The sequence below is a fragment of the Phoenix dactylifera genome, unplaced genomic scaffold, assembly GCF_009389715.1.
Source record: "Phoenix dactylifera cultivar Barhee BC4 unplaced genomic scaffold, palm_55x_up_171113_PBpolish2nd_filt_p 000800F, whole genome shotgun sequence".
Taxonomy (NCBI): domain Eukaryota; kingdom Viridiplantae; phylum Streptophyta; class Magnoliopsida; order Arecales; family Arecaceae; genus Phoenix; species Phoenix dactylifera.
Genome location: NW_024068167.1, coordinates 82014 through 105396, shown reverse-complemented (window position 1 = coordinate 105396; position 23383 = coordinate 82014). Strand labels below are relative to the sequence as shown.

Below are 23383 nucleotides of genomic sequence, written 5' to 3'. Positions count from 1 at the left end.
GATGAAGATAAACTTGAAGCATGTGTGTGTTTTCTCTGTGCAATGAATGAAAAAATAGATGACGAACAAGAACTACTAGAAGAAGAAATAGAGGTTTGTATGGAAAATCTAGATCCACGAATTTTTTCATCATATATAGCATAAATATCATAAAGAAGTTGTTTTACCTCATTTTTAGCAGGTTCGGGATCTTGATTCATATTTTCACAGTATGTATCAAGTAAAATTAGCACGCCATTTAATTTAACTCTAGGATCAAATACAGCAGCTAAGTTATGCATAGGACATATCTTGTCCCAATACTCATTCCATTTAGATTCCATTAGGTCAATAATAGGCATTAAAACATCATCATATCTATGTTCTGCAAATTTTTGACTAATTATATATGCTTGTTATAAAAATGAACATGAAGTTGGATAATAAATACCAGAAAGAACATTGGTAGCATTATAAAAACTAAGCAAAAAATCTTCCAAAATTTTTTCTTTATTCCAATCAGTTTCAGTCGATGTAAAGCCTAATCCACGATCATTAATATATGCACTTAATAAGTTTTTATATGGGTATGCATCATGTATCATGCTATATGTTGAGTTCCAACGAGTAATTACATCAAGTTTAAATTTTTTAAAACGTTTACCATGATTTATACATAGTTCCTTAAATTCTTGAAGTCTTGATCTTGAAGCATGAATAAAAGAAACTGCATTTCTATTTTTTGAAATCACATCTTGAATCATACTCATGCCAGCTTGAACAGAAAGATTTAAGATATGACATGCACATCTAATATGCAATAAATTTCCATCTAACATGGGATGCAATGAGTCTTTTAATAATGCAACAGCAGAATTATTATTAGATGCATTATCAAAAGTAATAGACATAATTTTATCATTAATATTATATGAACATGCAGTTTGATAAATGACATTTGAAATTTGTTGCCCAGAATGTGGAAAATCAAAAGCACGAAAAGCAAGAATATGTTTATTTAATTGCTAATCATTATCAATATAATGAGCAGTAATGGCAATAAAACAATTACTACCTACAGATGCTGACCAAATATCAGAAGTTAATGAAATTTTTATATTTAAAGTAGAAAGTGTTTCAATTAAACTTTGTCTCATTGCTAAAAAGTTAGTCATAGCTACTCTTCTAAATATACGCCTACTAGTTCTTTTGTAAGCAGGTTGTAGGTTTAATTGAACATATTCTTCAAAATTAAAAGATTCACATAAACTAAAAGGTAATTCATCCTTAACTATCCATTTTACAAGTGCTTTTCTTTGATTTTCATGATTATATGCAAAATTACCTACAAGTAATCCCCCTTGTATATTAAGGGTACTTTGAGTTTGAGCATGAGAATCATGCATCCTATGAGACTCTTGATGTCTTTTTAAATGCCCTGTTTCCCCACTACTACTACAACTATAAAGTTGGGCACATTTTTTACATTTAGCTTTCCAGACTCCATCAACCATAACTCTATCAAATTCATTCCATACACTACTAGGCCTCTTACGAGAAGAGGTTTGATCTTCACTCGGTTCACTAGTTCTGGAGGAACTAGGAACATGGGGTTGGGGATTAGTTTCTTCTTCCTCAGAAACAGGAGGAATGCCAAACTGACTTTCCTCAAAAGATGACATATCTAAATTGATGAATTCAAAAAATAAAAACTAACCACAAGGAGGAATTGAGTAGAGGGTCGGAGGGCAGAGGCAGAGCCGAAATTCTGAGCTTCCTCTTGTGCTCTCAACAGGAGTGACCTTCTCTTCTCAACAGGAACCTCCTCTTGTGTAGCATTTGAACACTTGCTAAATGCAAATTAAAAATTAAATTGCTAGAAGAGCACTTTAGAAGAGAGAAATAATAGTAGTAGAGAAGGAGAGAATAGTTGGTTTGGTGTGGTGAGAATGAGGGAGGAAAGGGCTATTTATAGAAGCCAAATTTTTTTTCCCCAAAATATCCCTCAATTTAGCCGTTTTTTGGACTGTTGGGAGGGGCAAATTTGGAAATTTCCCAAAATAGCCGTTGGAAACGGCTATTTTTCTCCCCCTCTCCAGACGGGCCGTGCCAGGCACGGCCCGTTTGCGCCCGAGATGGGCCGTGCCAGGCACGGCCCGTCTCGTGCCGTGCCCGGCCCGGCCCGCCAATAGACGGGCCTGGGGCCGGGCCGGGCTTCCGTTCTGTGCTGAACGGGCCGTGCCCAGCACGGCCCGCTTCATAAGCGGGCTGGGCCAGGCACGACTCGTTTAGACCTCGGGCCCGGTGGGCCTGGGCCGGGCCGGCCCGGCACGGCCCGATGCCCAAGTCTAGCTCTGAGGTAGCACGGAGAGGCCGCCGAATCTCCTTTATGTGGCACGAGATTGGGAGGTATCTGCCGACTGTGTCGGCTAACACCAGGTGGCTGATAGGCGATGGACGGAGCATCGATGTGACCGGTGATCTGTGGGTGGATACTTTTCCTTTGAGATGTTGGCCGACGATGGTGGATACTGAGGCAGCAGAGGGGCTCCGGGTGTGCGACCTCCTAGCACCAGGGAGGACAGAGTGGGATGACTCCAGACTGCATCAGTTGTTTGGGGCACATCTTGCTGAGAGGATCCAATCCCTTCCAGTACCAGATTGCGAGGGACCAGACGTCAGGGTCTGGGGCACCTCATGCAGGGCCAGTGTCAGGCTGGGTGATCTGTCTCGGGTCATCCAGCGGGAGCATGAGCGGGGACCGGACTACGCCTGGATTTGGAGGTCTGGGCTCCATCCGAGGGCAGCACTCTTCTTATGAAAGGTGATGTGGGACCGCCTTCCGACGAGAGCAGTGTTGAGTCGGCGTGGTTTGGGGATCCCTACGGAGTGTGGGGCTTGCGGTGCAGATGAGACTGTGGACCATGTACATTTCGGTGCACTTGGGCGAGGTCGACATGGCAGTGGACAGGTATCCCGAAGGAGGTGTGGCAGGAGAGGAGACTTTTCCTGCAGCTGATACGACAGTGGTTGGCCAGTCTCGAGACCTGTCAGGAGGCCATCCGAGCGACTTGCACAGCCCATCAGATCTGGCTGGCAAGGAACGCTCGCACTTTCGGCGAGTGCAGGATGTCGTCGAGGTTTGTTGCGGAGTTTGCTCGAGCACTGGCAATGGAGTCCAGACTTCCCACCCCCTCAGACATATCCTTGATAGCTCGGGACACCTGGGGTTCCTTCTCTGCTCAGGCAGCTCCTCGGACGGTGTTCTTCACCTGGGAGCCCCCAGCCCCGAGTTTCCTCAAGATAAATTTTGACGGGTCGGTGTTGGATGGAGGTACGCAAGGCGGGGCAGGCTTTGTCATACGAGACCCTCAATCCAGGGTAGTAGCAGCGGGCGGTTGCCGGTTGTTCGACATATCAGTTCCAGGGGCAGAGTTGCGAGCTGCCTGGGCAGGTCTTCGCCATGCCCGGCAGGTGCTGCGTGCCAGCTCGATCATCCTGGAGGGCGACTCGGCTATAGTTATTGGGTGGATCCGGCGGGGACCGAGTGGTAAGAGCACTGACCACCCTCTGATCCGGGACATTAGGATGATGGTGAGGGATGGCGTGGCCTTTGAGGCCAAGCATGTATTCAGAGAGGCCAATGGGGCGGCTGACTGGGTGGCTGTATATGCGGCCCACCATTCCGGATACGCCCTGTGGGCATGAGAGAGAGAGAGCTGTCGTTGGCACTTCATGAGATTATGTATTTTGACTTTTTTGGGTGTATTTAGACACGTGTTGTCTGAAACCCGTTTAAAGCAAAAAAAAAAAAAAAAAAAAAAAAAAAAAAAAAAAAAAAAAAAGGCAACTAGCCGAGCACCTGCAGCCTCGACCCTCACTCCTCTACTCTTTCTCACTCATCTGCCTCTTCCACTTCCACTTCCAACTCTACTCACCTTCCCACTTACATCCACCACAGCCATTCACCCTCACTTCTTTCTCCCGAACCACCCCTCTTTGTAAATCTATTGTAATTAACTAAGAGTGTATCTAGAGTAAAGTTTATGTCTCGAGTGAGCTTCCCTACTAGTCTGTATAAAAGGTCAACAAAACTATTATAATCATCATCTTTATCTTAATGATAAATATTATGTATTTATTTTCTTTATTCCTATGTTTATTGTCTTTCTTCTAAACTAGACCGTATACAAATCTAGTATAAAGTTTATGTCTTGAGTGATCTTTCCTATTGGTGTGTATAAAAAGTCTGACAAAACACTCGTAACCATCTTCTCTATCTTAATGATAAATATTTTGAGTTTTTTTTTTGTTCGTATGCTCATTATTTTTCTTTTGAACTGGGTTGAATACTATAAAATACTATAAAATACTATATATATATATATATATATATATATATATATATATATATAGATGGCTGGTACATTGACCTTAAAAAGATATACAATTTTTTCTTTTTGACTGATGACCTCTTTCACATTTAGTGTACAAATATTATTCAAAAGAGAAACGAATGGTTTTCACAAAAAAAAGGAAAAAGAAAGATGAAAGGTATGTAAGATCGGAAGGAGAGTACGCTTTTAAAATTTATTTCCCATGAACAATCTTGATTAATGTTATCATGGCTGTCCATCAAGTGCCTCGCCCTTTTCTCTGCACCCCCCCAAAAACCTCTCCTTGATTTTTGTATTTTTCCTTCCCTCTGAGTCACAGACTCACGGTGCCAAGGGGAAGTGCCCGACCGAGCAAACCCCTCTCTCCTCCTCGTCTTCGCTCTGCCACTCTCCGCTGTCCTTCCTTCTTCGTCCAGTTCTACTCGGGACTCCCAAATGTCGGTTTCCGGTGACGCGGGCTGGGCCACGAAGAAGCCTCCGAAGCGCCTTGGAGGCATGGCCGAAGCCCTCTCCATCGCTTCCGATCTCGGCTTCTCCATCCCTCCCCTCCAGGTCCCAAATCCCGTCCGCGATCCATTCTTAGATTCTATCTTAATTCTCCCTTCCTGTAGATCTTGGTCCTTCGTCAAAGCTCGCACCTTTCATCGTTAATTTCGATATATCCATGACATCCCAACTCTCCTTGGTCGGCAGGCAGATGGATTCCTTTAATTTTGTGTAATTTTCAATGTTAGATTTGGATAGGTTTCGCAGATTTGTGGTTTTCGGAAGTCCTAATCTCTTTAAACAAAAGAATAGGAGACATTTATGTGAATCTGTTCCTTTGTTCCTTTGATTGTAGCTGATCATATTTTTTTGGGCTTTTCTCACTCTTGGATGCTTTAGTTGCTTTTTCTTCTGTGATTTGGTGGGAGATACTAATTTTTCTATGTAGTCTTAAGCAGCATTACACTTCCTAATAGGATCTAAAACCTCTGGATGCGGTTAAGCTATCAATTTTCCTCACCCAAACAAAGAGTTTCATGCATTATGCATTCTGTAATTCGATATGTTTTCGGGAGTTCATTTAATTCCTAGATGTATTGATTCGTTTTCCTCTAACAGTTACAGATGTTAGTCTTTTTGTTTTATATCTCTCTCCATCACTTGAACATATTATGTTAGAAACACTTCATTAATGAGAATTATTGGCAAGCTTCGTAATCTATGAAGGTCACATATATTTATTTTCTAAATAAAAAATTGTAAAACCTCTTGGGTCAGCTTTTTTTGTCATTTTTTTTAAATTATGTTCTTTAGCTCATTAATATTTGATTTATATTCAATCTTGCGAGGGTCATCCAGCTTTTCGTTTAACTTAATTTCTTGTATTTATTGGTTAGTATATCTTGTTATTTTTTTGGATATGCAATTTCTCTTCTAACTATGTTCCTTTGGCATCATTTGATCCAGTTTTCAATCTTGTTCATTTTCATAGGAAGATCAACAAAGCATGGTTAACTCCTTTGGTGGTGACAAAAGTGATGACTTGATAAGGGTTTTAAGAGAGCTTACTTCAGTGCAAAGAAACATCGCCAATTTGCAAGTGGAACTTCAAGGACGAAAGGTGAATTAATTTCTTGTGCTTTTTTCCCAAATCTACTCTATGGAGATATGTTGCAGTTCTTTTTTTCTTTTATGTACCAATAAGAATTCTAGAGATATTGCTATTGTAGTGTTTTGTTTCTTGATATTTAAAAAGATTCAATGTTGTTTGCATCACATGAGATCAGGGTCTTTTTAAAATTTCTAGTAACATATCTTGCTTCGTTGTTATTATGCAACCTAAATTGAAGTCTTTGACTAAAGTAGTCATGGTTCAATGTACAAGCTTCATAACTAGTGTTGAATGAGTAGTGCAGGCGATCGAGTGAACTAGTGACCATGTTATATTTGATATTTACATATTGGTGAACTTTTTCCTTAATCTTCCAATTGAGATGTCAACTTTGTATATTGGATGCTTCATTGTGGGAAGGCCATCTTTCAAGCGTCAAGTCGAGGGGAAAGTGTGCTACATTTCCATATTTCTGGCAAATGGTTTTCTATTTATGAATATATAGATATTTTTATTTTTGATTTTAATTTTCAAATGTATTATCAAGTATTTTTGGTTGTTTCTTTCAATTTTGCAAAATCCTATTCAGATTAGGGTAATGACTATTGGTCCCTTTCAGTTGCATTTTGTAGTTTGAGGTGGGAAAATTTTATATCACTAGCAAGATTTTAAAAGCCAACACATTGGCCACTCTGATGGGTGATTTATTCTGAGATAAAATCAAGATCTTGGTTGGTTTTCCTTGCTTGAGATGGATGGAAATATTAAAAAAGAAATAAGCAATATACATGAACCAAGTTAGTAAAATATCAGCCAATATAATAAACAGAGATTAACTGTTGCTTTTAGGCATTGATTTTGATATTTACTAATTAAAAAACCCATTTAAGATAGTAAAAGAAAGACTAGGATATCCTGGTTGATATATTGATGTTGTACATGTATTGGCTGGGAAAATAGTGGTCTATGTTAGTCTAGGTAGTCTAGGTAATAAATGCTGAGATTTTAGATATATATTGGTCAATGTTGGATGCCTTTACCAACTGATATCTCAGCCCAGGTGAAAACCTTGATTACTAGGGTTAAACTTTAGCCATTTTAACCTCTATAAATCATGATCTATGAGGGTAATATCAATGTTACTAATTTATTTTAATTTAAGAATCTCTTTAAGTCTACAATTAAGGTATCACACCATATTGGTTTGTACCATATGGTACATAACTGGCTAGGTTAGTACAAGGTACATACCTCTGTATCATGCACATCTATCCATGTTAGTTAGGCCCGAACTTGCATGGCTTAATATTGGCTAGCGTGGACACAACTAACACATCTTAGGGCATATGATTGGTCCTATCCTAAGTTACATACTGTACCATGCAAGCCGATGATCAGCATGGGTGTGGCACATGGTAATTTAATACTTGCTATAGGTCATGAATAGTCAATAATGCTTTGAGTTGTAGGACACATCTCCCTTTCTCTTGCAGCATGTGACTTTGATGGTATGCTTCCTTTGGCCTTAGACTTTGTGCACAAATATTTATATTTTAGTCATATTTTTTTTATTCTACTTCCATCACCTTTTTCCTCCAATACCTGCCTATGTTGTAAATTATCAAAGTTGAAAATCCATAATAAAATACAAACTTTAAAAATCCAAACTGCTTTTTAAAATATAACCCACAATATCTAAAATACCTAGAAACCAAAATAAAATAGCCTTAAGGTTTCGTAGTTATGCATCATATGGCTCCAAATTAGATAATTTTTAGTTGCATGATACAATGCTTTGATTTGACTAAAGGTTTTAAAGCATACAAATTAGTTAACTATGTTTCTGTGATTTAAAATGTATAAATCAAGATTGATGGCTCTACTGAAAAAAGAAAAGAAAAAAAAAGTAATGGTCAGGAATCTCAATTTAGACAACTTTTATTAGTTTTGGCACTGTAACTTCAATAACAACATCCATTTTTTTTATAATTGAGCATAGGTAATAGACATTCAGAGCAAAAATTTCTTGATTTTAGGCAATTTAAATATTCTAGATCACGTCGATTGTCTGTATGAAATGGTCTGACATTGGTTTTGCATCAAATTGTTGAAGGTTCATTAGAAGGATCATATTTCAACTCTCCACGCTTGTGCATATCTTTGTGTGTATATTTTTTAAAGTCATACATCCTACAGTCTATCCTATCTTCGCACATAGTTGTTGTGTGGCCTATGTAATCTTTGCAATTCATCCCTAGCCAAAAGAAACTTTTGTTGGAAGTTGCAGTTAGCCTGACATTCAGCCTGTCCTTCTTAAAACCTCCCTGGTCACCCAATAAGACCCTACAATTCTATTACCTTTACTTCAACTCCATTCATCCTACACTAATTTGTGAAAATCTTTTTCTAATTCACTTTAATCCAAATTCGCGTGCAATTTTAAGTTTGTACAAAGCACATATTCAGCTTTCTTTACCTACATCTTAAAAATCCCTGAAATTCCGCATTCTTATTTTTGTCCAATATCAATTTGGGCATTAGAGCTCAAACTCTTTGATTATCCTGTATCATTTTTTTTTAAAATTAAGTGTTCTCTCTTTTTCTTTGTCCTAGTTTGTTGAGGTATCAATCATGAGAGAAGTCAATTATAGTTAATTAGATCTACTTTTCCTACATTTCTTGTGTTCCCCTCTCCATTTTCAACTAATTCTTGTTACTCTTTTCTTTTATTTACAGAATTGTGCATTTTAGTGGAAGCAGTCAAATATAACAAATACTTAGAATTGCTTGCCAATATGAATGTCCTTGCTTTATAGGAACTACCTGCTGCATGATGTTTAGTATGTTAAGAATGCGCTGTAGTAGACTCATAGTTTTCTGACACTTGTGTACCTCGAGCAAAATATTCTTTTTTGTGAAGCTATTTTTGTTTATATGCATGTTTTTAAATGCACAGGATGATAAAAATGTGGCACATCTAACCCATGTGAGTGAAATGGAAAAGAAATGCGAGTCTTTGGCCAGAATCACTGCTATTTTAAAAGATGTTATCCAGAACAAGGTATTACCAACTCTGAATTCCTTTGCTATGACCACTTGAATTTTCAAATTGTATGTCAAAGTAATATTTAGCAATATTTTAATTTGTCGATATATTTAAGAGTGGAACATTCGTATGATGTATCCGGCCCTGGTATTAGTTTCTGTCTTTGTCTTATGTCTGTGGTTTTTTATCTTTCCATCTGCCTCTGTAATCATTGTGATTCTTATTACCTAGTTAGTTTTAAGCTTGCATTTTAAAGCTACCACATGTAAATGCGATCTCTATTGTCGGGGAAAAAATATTTAATCTTGTAATAAAGATGTAAATATCTGTGCTTGATAGGAGTTTGGGCCATTGATAAATCCTAAGTTATGCATTCATGAAGAATAAAAATTTCAATAAACAGAAAGAAGAGCTAGATTTCAATATGTCCAGTATTTCTGAGGTCCTACCTCTCCTTTAACCGCTGAAAAATGAAACTTTGATCATTACAGTTTTGGAAATTCATCAGGCTTGGGCAGCCTTGATGAACTAACTAAATCTCCACTTGTTAATCAGCGATTGGAGTGGGTGATATTTGAAGTTACTGTCACTTATTAGAATCTTTTCTCATTAAGGGGACTTGTTTTGTCAGGATCGCATCATTGCTCGGCTTCAACAACCATATTCTCTAGATTGCATTCCAGTGGAAGCTGAATACCAGGTTAGAGTATTCGATATTGGGGATTTTTATTCTTTCACTTATTATCCTAATGCATTTGAAAGGCAAACTCAAATATTTCATTGGATTAGCATATGATTACTTCATATTTTAGTGCTCTAATATTTCATTAACAGTTAGAATGTATATGTTGATCCAAGTCTAATTATAACACTTCATGATAATATCATGGGATATTGAATTTATCTCATGATAGCTTCTATGGTCTGTGAGGAATAAATTGCTTCTAAATTTGAAATAAGGCTTTTGCTTTGTACTTTATTTTAGTAAACTTCCCATTTTTTGATTAATTCTGGCTGCAAGCTTTAAGGTCCATGACTTGACATGGGAACATTTGCTTGAGCTTCATAATATACAATTTTGTATTTTAAAATGTTAAAAGCATCAAACAAGGTTGTTTAGGACATCTTATTAAGCATGAAAGTACAATGAGTAGCGATGCAAATGTCCATTTTTTTAACATAGGTCAAAGGGTTTGTTGATTAGTTTATCAGGACATTGGTTTAGAGTATAGCTAGGTTTTGTAAGGCAAGTTAGCATGCTCACCTTTGTCGGGGTAAAACTATTTGGAAGGAAAAAAAGAACAAAATAAAAATATAGTTTGCATGTTTTGATATCACCCTTCTTCTCATCAATGATGCACTTCTAGAATTAAGTTTTTTTTGGCTTTGATGATTACATTTTTCAGGGTTCGCCAACTAGTTTTGGATGGCTTACCAGCCGGTGACCCGTTTGGCATGGTCTGGGTTTGTACCAAGGTATTCCGAACCGGTACTGGTAGGCGTACTGGTGGCCTACCGGACCGGTTCATCCTTTTCGGTACCGGGCCCGTACTGAGAGTCGGAGCCGGAGAAGACGAGGTGAAAGAGAGAGCGAGCGGGGGAGGGACAAGGAGAGGCCTCCGCCGCTAGCGGCGGGGGGGGGGGGGGGTAGCGGCCGCGTCTCCTGTTTCAGCATACCATGGTTTGTACTGTGCCGTTTCGGGATGCATCAAAATAGGAAGAGCCGGAGAGGGAGGGGGAGAGGGACTAGGAGAGAGGAAAAGAGAGAGAGGGGGAGAAAGGGAGGGAGAGAGGGGGAGTGGGAGAGGGAGAAGGAGAAAGGTTGAGAGAGGGAGGGCCATCATCGTCAAGGTGGGGAGAGAGAGGGAGAGGAAGGGAGAGGGAGGCAGGGAAAGGGAGAGAGAGAGGCCGACAGAGAGAGAGGGAGATGCTGTCCTTGTCGTCGTGGGGGAGAGAGAGGACTTACTTTGGGGACCTTGTTGGCGGCAACGACGACATTGTCGTTGAGTTGGCCGGGGATGGGGATCAAGGAATTTGAAACGGGAAGAAGTGATGGAGAGAAGCGAATGCGGGGTGAGGGCGCTTTTTACCGAACTGATATATTGAACTGTGTTGGTAATCGACCGGTCTAATTCAGTATGCTCCGAACCAGCCAGTTCGACATGGTTCAGCCAACACAGACCTTTTGCCTATGGTCATTGAATCAATAAACAATAATTCCTTTGTTTTCTTGACATCCAATATGAGATGGATGCTATAGGAAACTAGGAGATTCTACGATTTGAGAGGTCAAAGCTAGTAAAGGACATACTATTAATCCCTAAAGATGTTTACAGCAGCTCAAAAGACTTGTTTAATTTGTTTGAACTGTTCCATGAATTAATAACTTTCTTAAATGAAGATTCCTACCAAGCACCAGACATAGATTGAAAGAATTGCTTGGTCCATGATTAATAGCCCTGATCATTGAAATTCTGATTGATAATCGACCGACTAAGAGTCATCTAGCTTTAAAAGTGTCATAATCAGCATGAAAAGTGCATCGATTGCAAATCCAACCATTGATTCAAGACCCTCAAGAATAGAGCTATGTTTGATTTCAAAATTTACTGTAACACATGAAACCATGACAATGACCTTGTCTGATGTTACTGGAGGAGCAGTCTGGGGGCTGATCATGAAAAAAAGCTCATAGTTAGTCTTCATCAACCACTGTGCGTTGGGAGCAAATTTACTGTGATTCAACTTTAGATGAGACTTTAGGTCGAAGGCTTTTTCCCTTCTAATTTTTGGACATAATCGCAGAAACAAGTTAAGAGGATCATAACTTGCAAGCAAAGCACTTTATAGATAATTTTGTGCCGTGTCAATGAGACTCATATCTAGAAGTTACAAGAAGACCTTTTAAGCTCATAAAATCTATACGAGTTTTCCAACTCAGTTGAAGACCATTCACAGGTCAGTTTGTGATTTTCTATCAAGCTTTCAAGAAATCTTTTCAGGAAAATTAATTTTTCCAGAATAAAGCCAAATTAATTGCATAAAATCTTACTATTCTAATTCTTGTTTTTATGATCTATTTATAATCATTATTTGACTCTATAAATTTGGTTTTATGCAATGTTTTGTAGATCGACATATTATTGATTCAAGGAATGTGTACAGTTTTTTTTTTGTAATTTTCTTTTAATGAATCTCCAAGTATTAATGGTCTTTTTATATTGATCTGTTATCCAAGGCAAAAACTGTCATTATCATTCTGTAGCTTTTATCACATCATCCTTGCCGGTAACTTCTTAGTGGCTCTTTGGTTACCTGGAACTGGATTGGCAGCAAGTTTATTTGCAATGAGCTTGCAGGCAAGCACCTATATGTGTTTGGTTGCATGTAGGTCGCTTCAGTCACAAACAATTGATTGCGACTTTTGGCCCTTTTGCTGCTAAACCACTGATAGTCAAATTTAGTTGCAAGTACACTTCTAGCCACTAGTTGCAACTTGTCTAGGGACTGACTCGCAGTCTTGCACCATGCCTATTATCATGACCTGGAAGCTTCTCATCCTCTTTGGAAACACTCATAGCATAACATAACATAACATAATATTATCATACATAATATTATCATATGTTTATAGGATAATATATATATAATACAACAAACATATCTATTAATGTTAGATGTCATATCATTATATATAATGCAACTATTATAGTATTATACAATATATGATACAACATATAAACATAATATTATAGTATAGTGTTAGCAATATACTCTATGTAAGTTATATCATTGATAATATTTATGTTGATTAAAGTACTATGAACCTTAATACAAATGAACTGAATTATACTACATAACATTACCAGCAATGCTATAATATCATTAGTCCAATCTTATAGTAATATTCCAATGACACTATAATATTCATGATATAATCATTAAAATAAAATAATATAATAGATTCTTAAAAAAAAATCATATTTTCATGTTATTGGTATTATATCAATTAGAAATTGTGTATAGTATCAATAATATTATTATGTACTTATGTTAATGCATACTAATAATATAATATGTAATAAATAGTAATGTCATATCACTATTTTGTATTATTATACACCACATGTTATAACCTATAATACAATTTATGATAATATTTTAACATAATATAATAGTATATTATGTTATCACAATATAGTATGATATAAAAACAATAACATATCACAATGTCATTGTATAAATATTATTTTCACTGTTTTTGAAGCAGATAGTCTCATCAGATTAGTTGTAAGATTACCATATCGCTTTACCATTGGACAACTAAACACAGAATTGCACTTGCAATATCAGGTGCATGCATCTAAGGAGGAAACAAAAGTTTCTTCCAGCTGTATTGCAGATTAGCCAAATAGATACCTACAAACAGAATTGCAGCATTTCTACTTGCAGCTGCATATCCTATTGCAGGCAAGTGGAATTGCAGGAGACCAAACTGCCCTTACTTTATCTTTACAGTATCCTCTACACCAGTCACCCTGTGATGTATATTTCCTAAATATTCCTGTTTAATCCACATCCAATATCTTTTCTATTTCATTGGGATTCTTTAATTTACTACCATTCTTATTGTTCTTTGTATATAATCTAATCTACATCCTAATTTTCCTCAATTATTTCCATAGCTTTTTGTTCGTTTTCTCTCCCTTTTAAAGCTTATTAATTGTTTGCATAAACCATCAATTGCAATTTTCCTCACTAGGTTCTATCCTACCCCTTGTACTTCTTGCTTTCCCTAGTTTTGAACAAACCGTAGAGCATGGCCTTTTTGCATTGATTGCATTATCTATAACCATGCTTGCTTTACGTTATCTTAACCTATCAGTATATTGTGACATCACTTTTGGTGGTGCTTCCAAGTCACCTTTGAGATGACCAAGGTAAAGATGGAGAGCAGAAGGTACTGGAGTCCAGAGAGAAAAGATCTTACAGGAATCTCTAAGAGTCATATTAGAAAAGTTCCTTGTAGGGGACAAGATAAGTTTTCTAAATCTTCTGGTCTTTGTCAATGCAAGGCTCCTCTTTTCCATTTTCTCCTTAAAGGAGTTCGCTTCAGGTTCGGAGGTAGAGACCATCATTGGAGAGAGTGCAAATACATGCTTGCTGTTTTTGTGGATGCAGATTGGCCATTGAAACTTTCTTTGTAGGAGGTTTCCACTTAGTGTTCTAGTTGGTTCTTGGGGAGAGATGGTGGAGGATCAGATTAATCTTGGTTTAATTGCCATTCCTATATGGAAGCATATAAAGAAGCAATGTGCTGAGGCCTGTGATTCGACCATTATCTTATCCTCTATGAAGATCCTATGTAGAGGAAAGTGGAGATTATTTTGTGTTTTTATGCTAATATCATTTGGAAGTGGGAGGAAAAGATCTGGGAAACCTCATACAATGGTCGTTTTCTGTTGTCAAGAGAGGCCTTTTTTTTTTTCTAGCCATGGATTAAGTATGGGTGGTGAAACATGATTACAAGTTCAGAGCTTGAGTTAAGCTCCTTGATCTACTTGTTTTTTGTTGTAACAAGGCCTCTGTTGCAAGTGTTGTAAGCAATTTTTGTGCCATTGAATTGTCCAATGTAGATAGTTTTTCAAGGAACTACATGAAGGAGTTTAAGTTTACAATGGTGTGTGATGACTTGAAAAATACCAAAGGTTGGTTCTTTCTGTTATAGTGTCAAGATTGAGGTTGATAATTGGTTAAAAATACACCATGTCTCCTAATCTAAAGGCCCCAGCTGATTCAATAAAGTTTGGGATTTATGGTACAAGAAGGTTTATATTGAATTTAGAAGAAGGAAAATTTTAAAGAATTTAGGTAATCCAGTCAATGCTGTAGAAGCTGCTGGAGTTTCTTCTTTTCTCCTAGTTGAGACTACTCTTGTGTTGGGAATTTAGCGATTTGGTAAGGTAGGGAAATATTATTTCTGTAGTCAAATATACGAGTCTCAAATTTGAATTGGGTAAATATTGGATCAATGCCTATTGTTTGCTCGGTCGGGATGGTTCATTATGCTAATATTGGAAAAGAAAAGAGTAATGAAGAGGCCAGGTCTCCAGATGATTTAAGTCATGAGGAGATGTGGGATAGCTTTGATTGCAGCATGGATGAGGTGAACCCCTTTGGTTCACATGAATGTCAATAAAAGAGGCTTCTTTAGGGGGATTGCCTTCTACTGACATCACTCCTTCAAGAAAACTTTCTAAGGTTAAGAGTATTTTGTTTGATATATCCCTGCTCTTTGATTGGAATGTCCAACATACTTTTGGGGCTGTGTTAGAGGGAGAGCCTTTTTGGAGGGCCTGATGACTATTGCTTTTATACTTGGTCCTGATCTGGTGTTGTCTGCTGATGCTGGAAAGTGTTGCAATTTCAAGTTTAATTTTCACTTCTATTGCTGAGTCAGCTGGTGAGGCCCTCAGTATGTGTTGAACATTAAGGAGCCATAGCGTTCACATCTGGCAGCCCTGTCAACTGTAGCCTGAAACTTTTGCAAAGGGTGCTTCTCTTGGGAATATGGTTAAGGCTTCTAAAAGAAAGATGGTGAAGGATTTGGAATGTCTGTCCTTTAAGACAAGGCAGTCTTCTTGTTCTAAAGATTCTGGTTCTCAAGTTATTGCTATAATGAGTGTTTATCAAAGGAGCAACTGATGATTTTGTCTTCTAAACATGAGTTGTTTATTGGTGGTCAGGGTATAAAGGGAATTGCTTTGAGGAGGAAAGAAATGAAGAGATCCTTGCTGGCTATGAGCCTCATAAGCAGACTTGGATAGTTCTTACTGAGAGGGCCTATATGTGGATCACAGTAACCCTTCCTTCCTTTCTTTCTCCCCTTCCGCCAACAAACCCCACCCCCCCCCCCTCCCCTGCGGGGGTGCGAACCACCCAAAAAAAAAAAAAAAACCGCTGTGTCTTGTAATGTTACATGGGCAGGAGGCAAGTCCTCTAAATGTTGACTTGTTAAAAACTCTTTAGCTAGTTGTTTGTTTGTTACAGAGGAACTGAAAGCTGCCTTACCCTGCCTTTCCTAAAATCTATTAGTGGTAATTTTTTAAATTCTTGCGTCTGGATCAATTCTCAAAGTGGTTTTGGGGGACCTATCTTGGCTTGGAAGACTGGTCTGGCTGACTATGTTTGTCATTCAATGGCAAACTCTCTTTACCTCTGGTACTTCATATGAAATTTGGAAACTTTGATTGCATTTTTTTTTCTTGTATAACCGTCCTCCTGATAATTTTGAAAATCTGGAACTTTGGAATGAATTAAGGACAGTCAGTAATAGGTGCAATAGCCCTTGGATGCTTTGTGGAGAGTTCATTGTTACAAGATTTGGAAGGGAAAGAGGTGGTATAGAAGGATGTATGAGAGAAATGAATTCTTTTAATGACTTCATCAGAGAGATGGAGTTGATAGATTTTCCTCTGTTTGGTAGAAAGTTCACTTGGAGCAATATGAGGGAATGAGGCTCCTATCTTTGCTAAATTAGATAGTATTCTAGTTTCTATTGATTGGAATCCTATTTATAATACTTTGGAAGTCATGGCACTTCTCAATTGTACTTCTGATCATGTACAAGGTTGATTGTCAAAGTGACGAGCTGTTTAGATTTGAAAAGGTTTGGCTTGGTAATCTAAATCTTGTTACTTTGAGAGAGATGTGGTGTGTGAAATTGCTAATACAAAATCCTTTTTTGCTCATCTGATCACCAAAATGTGAGAAGAAAGGAGTTGGGAATTCTTCTATTACTGATACCAAGCTGAATGGTGAGGAATTCTTTAATATTATAAGAATCTTTTTGGTGGCCATTCTCAACCCCAAATTCATATGGACAGGAGGTCCTTATATCTTAACTCAACTTCAGATCTTTCTCAGATGGAAGTGGAATTCATAATGGAGGGAAACAAGGAAGCCACATTTGCTTTAGGTGATGAGAAGGCCCTCAGGGCCGATAGCTTTCCTATTCTATTTTTCCAAAATTTCTGGATATTGTCTATATGGATTTCAACTGAAGAGTTTGAAGATCTATTTGGAGGCAGGGTAGAAGAAGTGAATTTTTACATCAGTCTGGTCCAAGGACTGCTGAACCAACCTGTACCGGTCGGTTCAGCCCGTATCGGACCGGTACTGACTGGCACCGATCCAGTACAGAGGTGGAAATCGGTTCCGACCCAAATTGGGTCGGAACCAATCGGTACATGTTCGAACCGGTGCGAACCGGCTCGGTTCGCACCGGTACATGTTCGAACCGGTGCGAACCGCTCGGTTTGCACCGGTATGAGCTTGAACCGGTGCGAACCGAGCCGGTTCGCACCGATTCGGTACTGGATTTTAGTGCCAGAAAGTGCCACAGCGCTGGCCAGAGGCACTTTCAAAGTGCCACTTCGTGCGGCACTTTCAAATGAAAGTGCCGGTGCGGCACAAAAGTGCTGCGCTGTGGCTCACAGTGGCACTTTTCAAAGTGCCACAGTGCCTCAACGGTTGGCTATAAAAGCCGACCGAATGCTAAAGCCAAATCCATCAGCTTAGGTGAAGGAAAGGCAGAGAGAAAGGAGGAAAAAAAAAGAAAGGCAAAGACAAAGGCATGAAAAAAAATTAGAAGGGTCAGAGAGCGTCGTTTTTCTTGAAGAAAAATCCAGCAAAAACTAAAGAAGGTAAAATTTCTTTCCCCTACCAGCAGCGATGAAGGTTCTGGTGGTGATGGATCTATTAGCCATGGAGGAAGTGGAGGACAGTGTGGTACACTTATGAGACACAGCCGGAGGGAGGTTTTCGATACACCGGTGAGTCTCAGTTTACGCATGCTACACAAAATACGGACCACGGTAGGCCGTCTGATATAGGCCGGTCGGATACCATTGCATATCGAAGAAGAGCTCCTCGAGGTCGTTTAAGAGACCAGGATGCAGCTGCAGATGACCTCCCATGTGGAGTCGGATCCATTGATGTATCAAGTTCCGAGTCTTCCTATTATCCGCGGCCTCAGCCAGCCTATGGATATGGTGCATCGGAGTCATCTTCCGGTGGCTACTACCCTGCGCAGCCCGGAGGGTCTTACGAGTCGGATTTTGGTGCCGGCATATTCGGATGGGCCCCTTATCAAGACACCTCTCAGAGTCAGAGCTTCAGCGAGAGATCCGAGAGTTCTTATGACCCGACGCGCATTCCTCGAGGATTGAGTATACAAGACTACAATGCCGCTTGGTTAGAGGGATGGGTTGATCTGCCTCCATATTATGCTGATGATCCAGATATTGACGAGAAGCATCGCCACTCGATCCGATTTTAGATATCCGAGAGTGCTTTAAATGTATGTAATTGATTGTATCTTAATTTGAAAATATTTTATGTTCTTCATCTCATTATTTGAATCATTTGGAAGTAATAAGTTGCATCATCTAGTTTTAACCTTAAACCTAAATGTAAAAACATCAAAAAAAATATCCAAAAGTGAAAGAACTCCAAAAAAAAAAAAAACGACAATGGGGTCGAAACCAGGCCGAATGTGCCCTATCGGTACGGTATCGGTTCGGCTCGGTTCGGCACCGGTACCGTACCGTTACCGGAGTCGACCGGTACGTCGGTATGATCGGTACCGCGAACCTTGGTCTGATCAGTGATGTACATAAGATTGTATCAGAAAGTTTAGCTAATGGACTTAAGAAATGGTTGGACTCAAGCTGCTTTTGTTGAAGGAAGACACGTACTCAATAGCTTTGTTTTGGCTCAGGAAATTGTTTCTTAGGATCATAAGGTTGTGTTTTCTACTTAAACTGAACTTTGGAAAATCTTATGACATGGTGAATTGGAACATTCTATTTAAGTTGCTAGAAGTCAAGGGTTTTGTTCAGAGATGGATTGAATAGGTGAAAGAAATTAAGAAGGATTTGCACCAAGGGGTCCTCTCTGCTCTCTGTTATTTCTTCTGGTGATTGATGCTCTTGACAGAATGCTGAAGTTGGTTCTGTACTATGGTCTTATAGCAGAACTTGACCCCAGTGTTGATTTGAAGGTTGCCTCTTTGTAGTATGCTGATCATACACTCATTTTTCAGGAAGCTAATATAGTTCTGTCCTGTAATTCGAAATGCAAATTATTTCTCTTTGAATGGATTTCTGGCCTGAAGATCATTTGTCTTAAGTTAGGTCTGGTTTGTTTTTGGTAATAGAGATAATCATGGTATCTTTCTTCAATCTTAGACTGTAATAGATTTAACTTCCTTGTGAAGTACCTTGACCTCCTTTTGAGGCCTGATGCCTAAAGTACAGAGATTGGAAGATTAACTTGGTTAGTTCTGTATTACTAACCTACCATTGCACTTTCTTCTTGATTCCTAATTGGGTTACTCAAAATGTTGATAGAATCAGAAAGCCCTATTTCTGGTTTGGTATGGGTGATGTTAAATGGGCCTACCTTTTAGTTAACTGGAAGTGTCTATGCAAATCCATGCTTGCAGAGAGAAGCGGCGGGGGGGTGGGGGGTGGGGGGTGGGGGGGGGGGGGGTGTGGTTTATGGTGTAGAAGATCTCGAAGTCTTAATGTTGGCCTACAAGGGGAATGGTGGTGGAAATTCCTTAATGGTAGAATCCTTACTACTGACAATCTTCTAAAGAGATCTTGGCCAGCTTCATCTGAATGAGTCTTTGTAGTACTTCTGAATCTGCTTCTTTCATCTTCCTTAGATGCTCCTACTCTAAGAGAATTTGAGATTTCTTCATAGCTAAAATTAAATGGAATGGATGGCCAGGCTCAGCAAGTTTCTTTTAAGATGCCTAGAGACCCAAGAGAATAAACAAATTTTCTCAGACCTGAATGAGATATTCTTGCTCCAATGCGGGGCAAATTATTGTAGGAAGCGATGCCAAGATTTTTATATTTTCAGCTAAATCTGATCTGTTACTTGTAAATGAGATTGTGGACTGGTTGGGCTTCCGTTTCTTCATCTAAGGTCGGGAAGGATGTTAACTTTTCCACGTGTCCTTATTGCCCTAAAGTTTTGTATGATTTCATGAACTCGATAAAATGTTGTTGGGCCTTGCCTGCCTTTTTCTCAAAAAATCATATGGATTCATCTGGTGGATATAGATTGGAGAATATGGATAAAGCTTATTTGCTGAGATATATTGTAGGCTATACAAATTGAGAATCTTCACTGTTGATCATGTTCTACATATTTTGGAACGCACAGAAACAAGAAATTAACTGCTACTATTGCTGTCCAACCATAGATTAATCAAAACATTGTATTATGCTCACATAAATTAATAGTTTCTTGGCAGTGTGGGTGTTGCAAATCATAATTAGTGGTGTGGATTTTTGATATAAATGCTCAATCATTGACTTTGCATTGGTAGGATTAGTTTGACTCCAAAACTATAGCTGATTTATTGCCCTTCTATTAATTCTCACAATGGCTCAAAGCAGAGATGATCCATCTGTACATTTTGTTTGAAAATGCCATACTGTTAAGATAAATAAACATCTTGCACACATTGCCTTAGCTGATCCTGTGAAATTATCTAGGTGTCTGTTTACCACCCCTTTAGTGCATTTAGGGGTAAATTGACAATTTATTGATCATTTATCCTTGCAGTTAAAAATCACTTAGTATCAGGCACATGCTATACCTGTATTGCTGATCCATATTTATGATGATGAGATTATAGAGAGGGATTTGGTAGATGGGTGTATAACATCTTTTCTGAGAATGGATGGATTTTTTTATGGAGGTTGATGGTGGACCATTATCATGTGATGGAAGAGGAATTTTAGTTCGACAGACCCCATGATTATGTAAGGGTCAACACCTTCATTTTTTGATGACACTGTAATTGTAAAAATACATTCATTTTTCCCTTGATGCATTCATTTTCTCTCTCTCTCTCTAAACATGTAAGAGAGAGTAGTATTCCTATCAAAATAAAAAAGGTATTTTTAGCAATTTCCTTCATATTTTGCGTGGGCTCATGTGCAGGTGCCTCAGGTGCGTAGGGACCTGGTCATGTAGTTCTTTAGTTAACAAACCAGTTATAAGTATTCCTATCAAAATAAAGAAGTATGCTTATCAATTTCCTTCATATTTTGCATGGGCTCATGTGTGGGTGCCTCAGCTGTGTAGGGACCTGGTCATGTAGTTCTTTAGTTAACAAACCAGTTATAAGTATTCCTATCAAAATAAAGAAGTATGCTTATCAATTTCCTTCATAATTTGCATGGGCTCATGTGTGGGTGCCTCAGCTGTGTAGGGATCTGGTCATGTAGTTCTTTAGTTAACAAACCAGTTATTCTTGGCTTGACATTCTTATTGTGTTCAAAAAGCGTTATCTGCATGCTGCTGATGCTATATGTGACTAACTTATTTTATTCTTACATTTTATTGGGGACTTTACAGCCTGCTTTTGTGGTCTCTTGTCTTAAAAAATTTGGCCATAAAAAATTTAATAAGTTGGTCGATAATGATAGACTTGCTGACACTATATGCGACTAACTTATTTGATTTTCTACATTTTATAGGTGATTCTACTTCACACAGCCTGCTTTTGTGGGCTCTTTTCTTGAAAAATTTGGTCACAAGAAATTTGATATGTTGGTTGATAGTGAGAAATTTAATATGTTTGTTGGTCTATTTCTTTGCTGTCGTCTTCTTCGTTGTCCATCATTTTCCTTCTCCTTGTTCTTATCCTTGTCCTCCTCTTCTTCTTTTTTATCACCTTTCTGTCTAGCCTGGTGTTGACTGGTCTCATTTTCACATTTTCCTTATATCAGTTTGAAGTTATGTAGTCACTTGGTTCTACATTTTCATCCGAGACTTGCACTATTCCATTTGTAGGCTTTTCTTTAACAATTTTGATTGGCTTGAAAACTTCTGAAAATTTTCAAATGAATAAATTGGTTAGTATTACTTTCCGTTTGAATCTGTTCTTGATGCTAATTTGACATGCAAAGCCATTTCTAAATCTTCCTTGAAAATAATCATTGTTTATTATTCATTCCATCCATTTGAATGGTTGGTTCTGAGGATGGTGGTGGTATTTCAACTAGAATTTTTGTAGCTTCTATTAATAGTTAAATATTATTATTCTTACATATGATCCAGAAACAATTTTCGGAGCTGTTGCTGAAGGCTGCTAGTGATTATGGGGCTTTGACAACATCTGTTGCTGATCTCCAGTGGAGCCAGAACTTCAGAGAATCACCATCAGTGTGGGGGGTATGTAAAGAATTTTTGTAGTTTTTAAATGTATGGACGGCTAGGTTTTTATGTATTGGAGGCGACAATGAAAAGTTCTCTACTTTTTTGTTTTCTACTGGTAAGCGTTCGTATATGCTCCATTTTATTGGTCCCTGAGTTTGTTATGGTATTTTAAGTTCTCTGAGAAAAGATCATTTTATGTTCATACTTAGAGCTCCATGCACAAAGTAAAGTCAAACGGCTGGTGATATTTTTAAGAACCATGTTCCATAATTTTGCATCCAATTTTCCACATCATATGCAGAAATACTAATTTTTAATGATTTTGGATGCTCACATCATTGTTGATAAATTTCTTGGTTCGGGTGCTGAATTTGTAGACCAAATTTGTTGATATAAATCTTCCCTGTGTTGATCGGTGGTGTTGTCTTGACAAACTTTGTTCAGTTTGTCTTGTTTCCTTCACATCTTTATTATCGTAGGCCAGTTTTTGACATCTTATTCTTGTTTTTTGAAGGAAATGCTTCGTCCGATCCCTGCTGCCTTGGCATCCTGCACTCGTTTCTTTGAGGCCATGTCTGCCATGAGGGATTCATTTGCGACCCTCCAACAGCTACGTGTGGGTCACTCTTCCTCACCTATGACACTGAGTGACTCTTCGGGAGGGGATTCTAGGTTTTTGACACCTTCTCAATGGAGAGAGGGGACAATGAGCTCTGGTGATCCAATTGTCGATAATTGGAGACAAGAGGCAGAGGGTAGAGTGGAGGAGGGTGATGCGGGCGATGGCATCAATCAGAGGAGGTTATCTTGGCCTCCCTCGCTTAGGAAGGGCCCCTGATTATGTGGCTTCACCTGGCAGTTCATAGATAATATTTGGCATTACTTTGCACAAGTTGAAAGATAATAAACTGCAGTTAATTCTTTGTTGTAACCTTATTTTGTAAGACATCTACCCAGAGGATCCTATATGACATTGTAGCTGTCATTGTCCATGAGACATCAGTTGTGATTCATTGGATTTTCTACCCTTGCTGATTTTTTGAGATGTATCACTTGTTGGAATATGACAGATTGTGTTCATAGTGGCACGTATATGTATATGCGCACAAGCACATAAGG

General features: G+C 38.5%; 1 protein-coding gene across 1 annotated transcript; it reads left to right on the top strand.

Annotated features, from left to right (window-relative positions):
* The first annotated feature begins 4623 nt into the window (after positions 1 to 4623).
* On the top strand, positions 4624 to 23383 carry LOC120107224 (AUGMIN subunit 2-like). The gene is made up of 6 exons (XM_039120410.1): positions 4624 to 4928; positions 5854 to 5982; positions 8930 to 9034; positions 9651 to 9719; positions 22166 to 22279; positions 22779 to 23383. Exons 1-6 carry the CDS (start codon positions 4812 to 4814, stop codon positions 23100 to 23102), a joined length of 858 nt encoding a protein of 285 aa, XP_038976338.1. The 5' UTR covers positions 4624 to 4811; the 3' UTR covers positions 23103 to 23383.

Bases quoted from the DNA above. Each gene is read 5' to 3' on its own strand.
- LOC120107224 (XM_039120410.1), top strand. From the start codon at position 4,812: ATGTCGGTTTCCGGTGACGCGGGCTGGGCCACGAAGAAGCCTCCGAAG. The intron at 9,035-9,650 runs GTATTACCAACT...TTGTTTTGTCAG, and splicing joins AAGATGTTATCCAGAACAAG to GATCGCATCATTGCTCGGCT. The intron at 22,280-22,778 runs GTATGTAAAGAA...TGTTTTTTGAAG, and splicing joins AATCACCATCAGTGTGGGGG to GAAATGCTTCGTCCGATCCC.